General features: G+C 53.1%; 1 protein-coding gene across 2 annotated transcripts in view; it reads right to left on the bottom strand.

Annotated features, from left to right (window-relative positions):
• Positions 1-4,894: 4,894 nt before the first annotated feature.
• LOC110336560 (myocyte-specific enhancer factor 2B) overlaps positions 4,895-12,237 on the bottom strand; it is a 16,197-nt gene continuing 8,854 nt past the window's right edge. Inside the window, exons 2-9 of one of the 2 annotated variants that reach the window (XM_021219190.1) lie at positions 7,587-7,662; positions 6,866-7,069; positions 6,619-6,753; positions 6,130-6,259; positions 5,918-6,021; positions 5,689-5,773; positions 5,482-5,569; positions 4,895-5,316 (exon numbers count right to left, since the gene is read on the bottom strand). In XM_021219190.1, coding sequence (XP_021074849.1) covers positions 5,097-5,316; positions 5,482-5,569; positions 5,689-5,773; positions 5,918-6,021; positions 6,130-6,259; positions 6,619-6,753; positions 6,866-7,069; positions 7,587-7,640 — 1,020 coding nt within the window. In that variant the 5' untranslated portion in view covers positions 7,641-7,662 and the 3' untranslated portion in view covers positions 4,895-5,096. Of the gene's footprint in view, positions 5,317-5,481; positions 5,570-5,688; positions 5,774-5,887; positions 6,022-6,129; positions 6,260-6,618; positions 6,754-6,865; positions 7,070-7,586; positions 7,663-12,237 lie in introns of both variants that reach the window. The other variant, XM_021219189.1, reaches the window with a different exon arrangement.

Below are 12,237 nucleotides of genomic sequence, written 5' to 3'. Positions count from 1 at the left end.
GCCCTTCTTTTTTTTTTTCTTTTCTTCCTTTCTTTCTCTTTTTGCCCTTGCCGTGTGTGTGTGTGTGTGTGTGTGTGTGTGTGTGTGTGTGTGTGTGTGTGTGTGTGTGTGTGACAGAGAGTCCCTACGTAACTTCTGCTGGTCTGTCCTGGAATTCACTCTGTAACCTCGCTGGCCTCAAAGTACTGGGGATTAAAGAAGGGCCTGTGTCACCACTACCCGGTTCGTTTCATTTTCTAGTGTGTATCTGTATTTTGTGGGTGTGTGCACATAGCTGCAGTCTTTGGAGTCCAGAGAAGGCCAGATCCTTTGACCCTAAAGATACATGTGGTTGTTTATGTGGTTAATAAGAGGGCTTAGACTGAACTTGGGTTCCCTGCAAAAGCAGTACTCACTCCTAATCAACTAGGCAACTTTCTAGCTTTGTTTTTACTTGGGCATGGGGCGGGGGCGGGGGGGTGTTTCTTACTTTGTGTGTGGAGGACACTGGATACCTTGCTAGAGTCAAGTCTCTCCTGCTATCCCGTGGACCCCAGGGGATCAAACTCAGGCTTCACAGAAAGAGCCTCAACCTGCTGACCAGGTTTGCTAGCCCTGTTTGGTTTTAATAGGGTCTGAACTTCTCTATGTAGACAAGGGTGACCTTGAGGTTCTGATCCCACTCTAAAATGCTTAAGTGACAGATGTGTCTCACCATGCCCACTCAGTGTTCTCACTCACCACGGATGGAGCTCACTGTGCAAACGTAAGACCTGTGTTGTATGAGCGACCTCCCCAGCTCACTCCTCACACCATCACCCCAGGTCAGAGAGTAGCCTGATGTCTGTGTGTGTGCACGTCCCTTCTCTGAGCCACACCCTCCTCACTGGGCAGCCCGGCGTGGTGGATCACATGGCTGTCCACTCTCTTACAGGGCTAAGACAAGAGCATGTTTTAAGACTAAAGACAGCCTAGGCTGTGTAGCCAGGCTGACGACGCCACTAGAGCTTCATATTTTAAGACTGTCTCAAAAACAAAACAAACAAACAAAAAAATTAAAAACCAGGAGGGAACACCTGTTAGGTCGATGTTTCTTTGGGCAAAGGAGTTTTCTACCTTCTACCACGATGAGGGCTGAGTTCCAACCCTAGCACCCACATGGTGGAAGGGAGAACCTTGCCTGTGAGTTGACCTCTGCCCTCCACCCCACTCATGCATTATACACTTGCTCCCGTGGACATGATAGTAGTTAATGTTTAAAAAGAGGGTGCTGCCAGGCGTGGTGGCGCACGCCTTTAATCTCAGCACTCGGGAGGCAGAGGCAGGTGGATTTCTGAGTTCAAGGCCAGCCAGGTCTATACAGAGAAACCCTGTCTCGAAAAACCAAAAAAAAAAAAAAAAAAAAAAAGAAGAGGGTGATGAGTGTCCTTGGTGGTTCACATCTCTAACCCCTGTACCAGTGAGACAGAGAAAGCCGGTTTTGACAGTTTGGAGCGAGCTGATTGTCCTAACAAGCAAGGGATACATTGTGAGACTCTGATGCAAACATAAATTCCAAAAGACTCAAACAACAAATGTAATAGAAAATGCTAGCGTTAAACCCACAGAGTAGGGTGGTGGGGCTTACGTGGCATCCAGCACTTGGGGGGCTGGGTCAGGAGGACCGTGAACTTGAGAGCACCCTGGCAGGCCTCCTTTTGTTTTTGCTTTGTTTTTTCCAAACCAAAGCATGATGCACAACAACCTCAGCCTCAGATACAGCTTGAACAAGAACTGCCATCTTAGGACCCTGCAGTCTTCCCCAGGTGGCTTGGAGGGAGGGGGGAGGGGCAGCTCTTATCTCCGTTAAGTCCTGGGCAGGTCTGGGTGTCTGGCTGTCTTTTGGGCACATACTCATAGGTTGCTGTCCATACATTGACTGTGCTGCCTCTGTGATGATCTTGTCATTGTCTATTAATCTATGCAGATGTCCGTGTAAGGTAATTCACAGTGACTTTGACCCTCTGGACTCAAAATGTCCTGTTGACAGAAGATGGGTGTCCCTGCGTCCCAGTGCTGGGAGTTACAAACTTGCTACACCATGCCTGTTTTTTTTCAAACTCCTGTCCATATTTGAGGTGCAGCCATCTTGGTCTTGTTTATGGTCTGGTGTAGTCCAGCGTGCTGGAGTTTTATGTCAACTTGACACAGCTAAAGTCGTCTGAGAGTAGGGAATGCCAATTGAGAAATGCCTCTGTGAGACTGAGCTGTAGGCAAGCAGGTAGGGCATTTTTAAAACTGGCGATAGCTGTAGGAGAACCCAGCCTAAGACAGGTGGTGACATACCTGGGCTGGTGGTCCTGGGTTCTAAGGCTGGGGTAGTGGCCCACGTCTTTAATCCCAGCATTCTGGATGCAGAGGCAGGCTCTGTGTGTTTGAGGCCAGCCTGGTCTAAAGATTGAGTTTCAGGCACCCAAGGCTATTTATTACACAGAGAAACCCTACCTTGGAAATACAAAAAGAAAGTGGAAAAGGAAAAGTAGAAAACTGGCTGAGCCAGCCACTCCCCGACAGCCTCTGCATCAGCTCCTGCCTCCAGGTTCCTGACCTGGCCTGGGCTCTAGTGTGGCGTCTTTTTCAGACATGTTCTTGCTGTGTAGTCTAGGGTAAGATTGTAATGTAGACCAGGCTGCTCTCTAACTCAGAAATGTGCCACCTTCGTCTGCAGAGTGCTGGGGTTAAAGACATGGACACCACTCCCTGCCTCTCAGGCCTGTTTGCTTCCCAGAAACCTCCTCATGCCCTACTGGCTCAGTGTCTGGGCTGTGGAAGCCCTGAGGATCATTCTAGAACCCCGAGGCCTCTCCTGGGTCCCGTTGGGCCTCACAACCTGGCTTCAGTCTTGAGTGCTCATGGATTCTGTTTCTTAGTGTTAGACCTGAGTGGCCTAAAGCCACAGTCAATCCCCTACCCCCAACCCCAGTGGTGTCTGAGGCACTCAGTGGGGTAGGGCGGAAGATGGCTACTGAGTTTCAGAGGCCCTTTAAGTGCCACCCTTGCTCCCTCGTGACCAGGAGGCCTGGACAGAGGGCTGAGCCTAGAAACCTTTGTTTTTGTTTTTGTTTTTTGTTTTTGTTGTTGTTGTTTTTTCGAGACAGGGTTTCTCTGTATAGCCCTGACTGTCCTGGAACTCACTCTGTAGACCAGGCTGGCCTCGAACTCAGAAATCCGCCTGCCTCTGCCTCCCAAGTGCTGGGATTAAAGGCGTGTGCCACCACGCCTGACTTAGAAACCTATTTTTTAAAATCTTGTTTTTACATGGACTTATGTCAGTGGTTCTCAACCTTCCTAATGCTAGGAAGCCCTTTCAATCCAGTTCCTTATGGTGTGGTGACCCCCAACCATAAGATTATTTCCGTTGCTACATTTAACTGTAATTTTGCTATTGTTATGAATTGTGACGTAAATATCTGTTTTCTCCAATGATCTTCGGTGGCCCACAGGTTGAGAAATGCTGACTGGGGAAAGGTGTGGTGTTGCCACAAGTGGACAACGCATGGGGTCCGTTTTCTCCTTCTGCCATGTGCATTTCCTCCTGGGGCTGAACTAGGAGCCGGCAAGTACTTTTCCCACCAGCAGAGCCGTCCTGCCCTAGGGGACCCCACGCCCTCTAAAACTAAAAGGCATTGATGGATAGTCATCATTTCGGCTCCCATGTGTGTGTCCCCTGGCAGAAGCTTTGGGAGGACATCAGGTGTCCCCTTTGAAACAGCAACTCTGCCTGAACCAGAGGCAGAACTTTCTAGGCTAGAGTAGCAGCCAGCAAACCTCCAGCAGAGCTAGTTCTAGTTAGCAGTGTCTGTGGAGCCCTGGGCTCGTGACCAGGGCTCTCGGGGCTGGACCCTGGTCACATGATCACATAACCAACATTGTACCCTCTGAGCCATCTCTGCAGCCCGGGACACACTTGGAGGAGGAAGGTGCAGCCCCAAAGCCCTGGCTCCACCCTTTCATTGTTTTTACCTCTTTTATGTCTGTCTCCTTTCGGGACAGTGTCAACACAGCCTCAGAGGACACAGAAAGGGAGTGGGTGTCTTACTCCCCTCAGACATGGTCTGCCTTTAAGCTGGAGCTGGGCTACTAAGCCCCAGCCATCCTTTCTCCACCTCACTCTGGCCTCCAGGCCACATCTGGCTTTTTATTTTATATGAATGTTGGGGATTCAAACTCAGATCTTAATGCTTGCATAGCAAGCTCTCTTACCATCGACCCTTCCCCCTTCCTCTCCCCATTTATATATGTATCCGTTCATTTGCATCCGTGGGGGGAGCACCTGCATGTAGAGAGGTCAATGGACAACTTGGAGGCAGTTAGTTCTTTCCTTCCACCAGTAGAACTTCCAGTGATAAAACTCAGGTCTACAAGGTCGGCAGCAAGCACCTTTACCCCGTGAGCTGTTTTGGAGTAGCCTCCTGTTTACTTTTTTTTGTTTTTGTTTTTGTTTTTTTGAGACAGGGTTTCTCTGTATAGCCCTGGCTGTCCTGGAACTCACTCTGTAGACCAGGCTGGCCTCGAACTCATAAATTCGCCTGCCTCTGCCTCTGGAGTGCTGGGATTAAAGGTGTGCGCCACCACGCCCAGCTTTCCTGTTTACTTTTTAAAAGTCTTCTCCGTCCCAGGCTATCCTGGAACTCCTGGTCACCACAGGCAACCACTTTACTCCCACTCTCACGGCCATGGTGACGCGGCTATGGCCTCATCCCAGAGTCACACTTCCAGGAGCAGCTCAGCCCTCCTGACTCACTCACCCTTGGTGGCGATGCCTGTGGCTGCTTAGGTCACCCCACCCTCCACCTGCCTTCCTCTTGGAGCCCGTTCCTGTGGTATGCACCCCAAAACCAGTGTAGGCAAAAAGGGGACCTTTGAGGAGTTTGGGTGTGGCTATCCCAGGCTCGGGAGGCTCTGAGCTGAGGGCTGCCCAGCGCCCTCCCGAATCCTTGGGCTTTATTGATGCAGGGGCCCCCAGGAAGGGACAGGGCCTCATTAGTGATGCACGTTGGGTACCCTCGTCCTCCTGGTGGTGCAGGGAACCTGAGACTTCGGGAACTCTGTGGAGGCTGGAGGAACCTCTTGGAGCGCTACCGTGGCCAGCTGTCAGGGGTCAAGCGGCGCAGGGAGGCCGAGGGCCGCAGTGGCTCTGCCAGGGGCCTGGCAAGGAGCAGCGGGTAGGGGAAGGACCTGGGGAAGTCGCCAGAGGTCCCAGTGACTGGAGACAGTCGCTCGGACTTGATGCTGACCGGAGGTGTCGGAGGGGAGGCCCCTCGGCTGGGGGAATCCTCCTCGCACAGACTTCGGGCACTGCTGGAGAGATGGGGGAAGGGAGGCAGGAAGGGGAGTGACCCACAAGAGAGGTAAGAAGGCTTGTTAGCCATGGTTCTGGAGTACCCTCTAAATCTCACAGCCCCACCCTCAGCCCGGCCCAAACGAGTCTCGCTTCTGGCCGCCAGGGGGCGCCCAACTCACACTGGGCGGACGGGGTCTACAGCGTCCCTCGTTGGTGGCCAGGGCGAGGGCTGCAGGGGTCCCTGAGCTGCGTCTCCCGGGCTGCAATCTACGGGCAGAGGCTGGATGAGCGGAGATCCTGTCAGTATTCCAACCCTCCCGCTCCCGGACTTGGGGTTGGGGCGAGGGACCCCAACGGGCAGGCAAGTCAGACAGGGTGGGGTGCACCTGCGGAGCCTGGCGGTAGGAAGGCAAAGCTACCCAGAGCGGGGCCCGGGGCACCGGGACTCTGCAGGCCGCTGTACAGGCTCCTCTGCGGGAACAACCAAGAGGGAAAACTGTGGTTGGATGTGACCACCGGCCTCTTCCCTTCCTTTCTCCCACTTCCCTCCCTCCTCCATCCTCTTCCAACTCTCTCCCCTCTCACCGAGGTACCCAGTCCCCCTCGGGCACCAACCAGGCCAGGGGGCAGGTCTGGCCTCCGCCCATCAGTCGCCAGGTACAGGGGTGGGGGCGTCTTGCCCGCAAGGTGGCTCGGAGAGAAGATGGGGTGTCCCAGGCCTGGGGGCAGGTGAAGACCCAGGAAGAGAGAGGCTGTTGTGTCACTCATCGAGCTCAGAGCCCGGGGTTCCTCGTGCCCTTCTGCCCTCCCCACGCTCCATCTCTCACCCGGGGGTCGAAAGTGAGGCGGACGGCTGTGGACAGACGGGGCCTCCCCCAGTCCGCTAGGATCACAGCCTGGAGTGGCGGGTGGGACCCGGTATGACAGCTCTGAGACCGACATTGTGGGGGCCACGGGCTGAAGACAGAGAGGGGAGAGAATGAGGCAGAGGGGGCTCTGTGCCTCAGAAATGTCTGAGGGTCTCCATTAAGGCCTAGACCCAAGGTTGGGGTTGCCGGGTGGGCTCCATCTCAGCTGCATAGCCTGGTTCAGGGCTGAGGTCTCCCTCTGCAGAGCATGGGGTGTCGGGTCATCGAAGAAACTGGGGCAGGAAGACTTGCTTGCTGAACTGTTACTGTCCTTGGAAGCCCGGGTCATAAAGTGCATTCCTCACCCACCCAGGACAAGACTGGCTTACTACTCCCGGAGTCTCAAACTCGAACTGTGTATTGGAAGTGTGTTGGGGGGTGTGAGGGGGCACAGGGAAGTCCTCTTACATAGATCCGAGGCGGGGGCGAGGCCGAGCCTCTGTCACCCCCCAGTGTCCTCAGCAGCTTCTCTCCAGGACCCTCTGGTCCCTCCTCCATATCCAACTCGGGCCCATCAAGGCCCACGCCCCTCCTCTTCAGTGTCTGTGGGAACAAGAGATGACAGGGTGGGCCCTCCGACCTTATCCGACCCCTAGAACTTGGTTCTCAGGTACCTGGAAGAGACCTTCCCGGGACTGCAGGTGGCTTCAGGTACCTGCAAGATATCCGCGTTGGTGCGGCTCTCGTGGGGCTCGCTGTACTCGGTGTATTTGAGCAGCACCCGGTCCATGTCGCTGCTCGCATACTGGAAGAGGCGTTGCGCGCTGTTGAAGATGATCAGGGCAATGTCGCAGTCACAAAGCACGCTCAGCTCGTAAGCCTTCTTCATCAGCCCAAACTTGCGCTTGGTGAAAGTCACCTACAGGAGGGGGGTGCAGGAGGGTTAAAGCAGGGCAACAGGGCGTGCCTAAGGCTGGAGAGATGGCTCAGCAGTTAAGAGCGCTGACTGCTCTTCCAAAGGTCCTGAGTTCAAATCCCAGCAACCACATGGTGGCTCACAACCATCCATAATGAGAGAGCTGACTCCCTCTCTGGAGTGTCTGGAAACAGCTACAGTGTACTTACATAGAATAAATAAATAATTTTTTTTTAAGGAGAGTGTTCCTAAATGACTGCAGATAGGCTTCTCTGCTTCAGTCTCCATCTGAACCTAGGAAAGTTCTCTGCATTTGCAACTCCACCCAAATGTCCAGTTCCCTTCTGAAAGGAAGATTGGGCCCCAGAAACAGAACCCAAGCTTTCTGTCACACTCAGACTCCCCAAGATGGCCTCAGGACTCAGACTTCTCTGTAAGACCATTTGACCTTGGCCTGGGTGTGCCCCTGCCCGGAATGCCACTCCCCCTGTAATGGTAACACCACCACCTGGGAACTCACCTGCCTGTTCCTTTGGTCTAGAATGCGTGAGATCTGGATTTTTTTCCTCCCCATCCTGGGTGGCTGTGCAGAATGGCTGTTGTGTCAGAGAGAGCAGAAGGAAGGTGTGAGAAGTAAAAGGCAGACAGTAGCAGCCTCGATCCCGACCCTGCCCTAGGCAGACAGTACCAGCCTCGATCCCGACCCTGCCCTCTTCACGTCCCAGCATAACAAAATGACAGGAGAAGAAGGCAGCCATTTCCAGGCAGTCCCTACTGGGCACCAGCTGAGTGTACTACATGCTCAATAAATGCAAGGCAATGTGGAGGTCCGTGTCCTTCCTCACACCCAGGAAGCTGGGGCAGGGAGAAGCTGGGATCCAGGCAAGCCTCGGCTCCATGGGGACATCAAGGAATACATCACTTGCCCCAATGGAAGGGACCATGAGCGTGTGCTCTGGGCAATGGACACAGATGTGGAACACATCTACTGTGTGTGTGCACGTGTGTGGGGGCATCACTCTGAGCACGCATGAAGGCACAGGACAACCTTCAGGTCTCCTCTGTCCACCACACGCTCCACAGATACAGCTCTGGCACTCAGGCTAAACAGCAAAGGGCCTTACCAGGTGAGCCATCTCATGCATCCTCTTTTTTGTTTTTGTTTTTGTTTTTTCGAGACAGGGTTTCTCTGTATAGCCCTGGCTGTCCTGGAACTCACTTTGTAGACCAGGCTGTCCTCGAACTCAGAAATCTGCCTGCCTCTGCCTCTCGAGTGCTGGGATTAAAGACGTGCGCCACCATGCCCGGCTACACGTCCTCTTTTTTGTTGAAAGAGGATCTATGTGGCCCTGGCTGACCTGGAACTTGCTATGTAGACCAGGCTGGCCCCAAACTCATGCATCACCGCACCCAGCTCCTTTCCTTTGTTAGTGTAAAATTCACCAAGTTGACTGGAGTGACTATATGGCCACTGTGTATTTTTCTATACTGTGTAATCATTCCTTTGGTCTAACTCCAGAACATTCCGGGGTTACTGAGGCAGCCGTTGTTCTTGCTCCCCTCCCCCTTTCCTCTACTCCCTCTGCTTTCTGGCTCTGTGGAGTTTCCTGTTCTGGACGTTTCCACACATGAGGTGACATATTCTGTGGGCCTGGGTGCTCCCCACATTTTCACTGTGGGACCTGGAGGGACAGTGTTCTGAGACATGGTTTTGCTAAGTAGCCGAGGCTGACCCAGAGCTCAGCATCACTCTCTCAGCCTCCAGAGTGCCAGTGGGACGGAGCGGCCATCACGTTCCCAGAGGGAAAATGCTCTGTTGTGGTTTTTCTGCATGGGCCTGAGGAAAAGGCCTGGTGTGTGGCATCATGGAAAACTCATCCCTGTTTGCTTGGTTTAGGCTGGCAGACCTGGGAACTCCATCAAAGGATCCGTATGAGGAAGTGAACAGCCCCTGGCCTCCTGGGGTCGGGGGGCGGAGGGAGGATCTTGGGTCTCCCTGGCAGGGCTTCCAGGATTTCTAGACTAGCCTGGGCTATGGTGAGATCTTAAACAAATGAAAACAAGGTAAGATGCTGGGCGGTGGTGGTGCACGCCTTTAATCACAGCACTTGGGAGGCAAAGGCAGGTGGATTTCTGAGTTCGAGTCCAGCCAAGGCTATATAGAGAGATCCTGTCTCGAAAAACCAAAAAAAAAAAAAAAAAAAAAAAAAAAAAAAAAAAAAAAAAAAAAAAAGAAAGAAAGAAAGAAAGAAAAGAAAAGAAAAGAGAAAACAAGGGAAGGTTTCTGAGCTGCACATGGGTGACACAGACAGGTGTGAGCACTCGGTAGCTGAGGCAGGAGATTGCTGGGGTCTAGAAGCTCTAAGCTGGTCTGGGCTTGGCTGTGGGAGGCTAGGAAGGTGGCTCAGTTGGTAAAGTGCTTGCTGTGTAGATGCTAGGATTAAAGGCCCCGGCGTTCTCCCAGAACACAAGCAGTCTTTGCGCTGGGAGGCCGAGACAAGCAGACCCCCAGGCCAACGAAGCAAGCTCCTGGCTCAGTGAACAACAGTGTCTCAAACCCATGAAGTAGGATCTAGGGAGATAGTTGAAGTGTGTGTAAAAGTGTTTGCTTCACAAGAATGACCACCTGAGTCTGAATCCCAAGACCCACGTGAAAGTCTGCGTGCTAATGTCTAACCCTAGTGCTGAGTGAGACTGGGGGACACAGGAGGAGCACAGGGCTTGGTGGCCATCAAGATCCAGGTTCAGTTAGAGACCCTGTCTGAGAAGGAATGACATAGACAGGGCAGGGCAGGATGCTTAGTGTCTTCTGTGCACTTGTGAGTACACGCACAGGCAGATACACACACGTGCACTTGAGCAAAGGTATGCAGATACACACACACACACACACACACACACACGTACACATGAGCACAGATACACAGACAAGTTCAGAAAGCAATAGATAATGACATCCCACACCAACCTCTGCTCTCCAGATGCCCCACCCCAACCCCACATACACACAGAGCTCAGGCAGGGACACCCACTGGCCTAGGGCATGACACCCTGCATGAAAGCCTGGACTCTCAGAGACCCAGGCTGGGCTGGGCCTGGGACACAGTTTAGAAGCAGAGAAGTAACTGTCCATTCTCAGATGATCTGGATTTTTTTCTTTTATCCTTTATTTTTTTCCTCGCAATTTTTTATTTTGCAGGAGACAGGAGCTCCCCTGTAGCCCAGGCTGGCCTCAAACTTGCTGTGTAGCAGAAGCTGGCCCCTGTGTCGGGGATTGGGTAGCTTCAGAGCCCTTTCATAACACATGGAGGGCCAGACATGGGCTAGCAAGATGGCTCAGCGGATAAGTGCACTGACTGTTCGTACAAAGGTCCTGAGTTCAAATCCCAGCAACCACATGGTGGCTCACAACCACCGGTAATGAGATCTGACGCCCTCTTCTGGTGCATCTGGAGACAGCTGCAGTGTACTTATTTATAATAATAAATAAATTTTTGGGCTGGAGAGAGCAGGGACTGAGTGAAGGGGCCGACTAGAGAGAGCCGAGGTCCTAAATTCCATTCTGAACAACCACATGAAGGCTCACAACCATCTGTACAGCTACAGTGCACTCGGTTTTCACCCTCTTGGGGACAGTCCTCTCCTCAGACTACAGGGCTATACAGCCTCTCTTGGCTCACAACTGGTCGAGGTTCCCATTTGCACAGACACACATGTCCTCGTGCCACCTCAGGGTCACATGGGCCTGCCTGTGCCCATCTCCCTACAGGAGCTGCCTCTCCCTCACCTTCTGCTGTCTTAAGCCCAGGCAGACACAGCATATCCAGTGCCACCCTTGGCTGGTAATGAGCCCCGAAGTCCATGAGATGGAGATGAGATGGAGGCCTCAAATGGTGGTTCGCGCCAGCGACACTAGCACTCCAGAGGCTGAGGCAGGGGAATTCCCTGAGCTTTGGAGCTCCTGGCTAGTCAGGATTCAAATAATAATAATCAGACACCATGGCATGTCATCTCAGCACTGAGAAAGTGGAGGCAGGGGACTAGAAGCTCAAGACTAGACTCAGCAACTAGCCATGGCTGCTTCCTCGTCTTCACACCGAGTGGCCTGCCTGTGGCTCCCACCATTTGGGAGCCCTGTATACCCAGCAATGTGGGATACTTCAGCTAGCACAGGTGAGACGCTGTGTGGCCCCTGACTAGCCACCACCCTCCCTGAACTGGCATCCCTGAGGTAAGTCCAGGAGGCAGCTCCAGGGTGGTCAGGGTCCAGCTCCAGCTTCTCACCTTGCTAATTTTAACCCTTGGCCAGAATCAGGCCTTTCCCAGGACTGGGACATGTTGTTAAAACCCAGGCAGGTCCTTGGAGGCTGAAGGGGACACTGGACCGGAGGTTCCCCAGCCAAGATAACTCTGGAAAGGTCTCCAACTTCAGATCCATGAGAGCCGGGCTATGCTTGAACCTAAGCCATTGGGTCATCTCCCTCTGCCCTGAAAATGCGAGGCAGAGATGACGGTGAGAGGGACCACCAAAGGGTGGGGTGCAGAGAGAAGGGATGTGGGGGCTCTCTCTGAACACAGACCCGAGGGCAGAGGTAGGCAGTAAATCCCTGGAAGAAGGGAGAGCAGGTGTGAGAGCCCTGACATGGGAGGGAGGCTGACAGGGCACGGCAGGGTCTCTGCTTCAAGCAGAAAAGGTGCCTTTAGTCTGTCGCTCAGGGTGGAAATTGGCTTTTTATTTTTATTTCTTGAGACAGGGTCTCTTTATAGCCCTGGTTGTCCTGGGACTTATTACATAGACAGGCTGGCCTTGAACTCACAGAGATGCCTCTGCCTCCTGAGTCTCAGGTTGAAGACAGGCACCACTTTTGTCCCTTCCTGTAGTTTGGGACAGTGTCTCGTGTCGCCTAAGCCCGTCCCACTCTTACATAGCTGAGGGTACCCTTGAACCCCATCTTTCTGCCTCCACTTCCTGAGTGTGGAGCCCAGATCTTCATGGGAGCTAGGCAGGTGCTCCACCCACGGAGCCATGCCTGGCTGGATTTACTTGTTTTCACTGTGATAAAAAATAATTTATTGGGCTGGTGAGATGGCTCAGTGGGTAAGAGCACCCGACTGCTCTTCCAAAGGTCCGGAGTTCAAATCCCAGCAACCACATGGTGGCTCACAACCAT

This window comes from Mus pahari, chromosome 19 (assembly GCF_900095145.1).
Source record: "Mus pahari chromosome 19, PAHARI_EIJ_v1.1, whole genome shotgun sequence".
In the NCBI taxonomy this organism is placed as follows: Eukaryota; Metazoa; Chordata; class Mammalia; order Rodentia; family Muridae; genus Mus; species Mus pahari.
The sequence above is the reverse complement of the archived record's forward strand: the minus strand, read 5'-3'. Positions and strand labels throughout refer to the sequence as shown.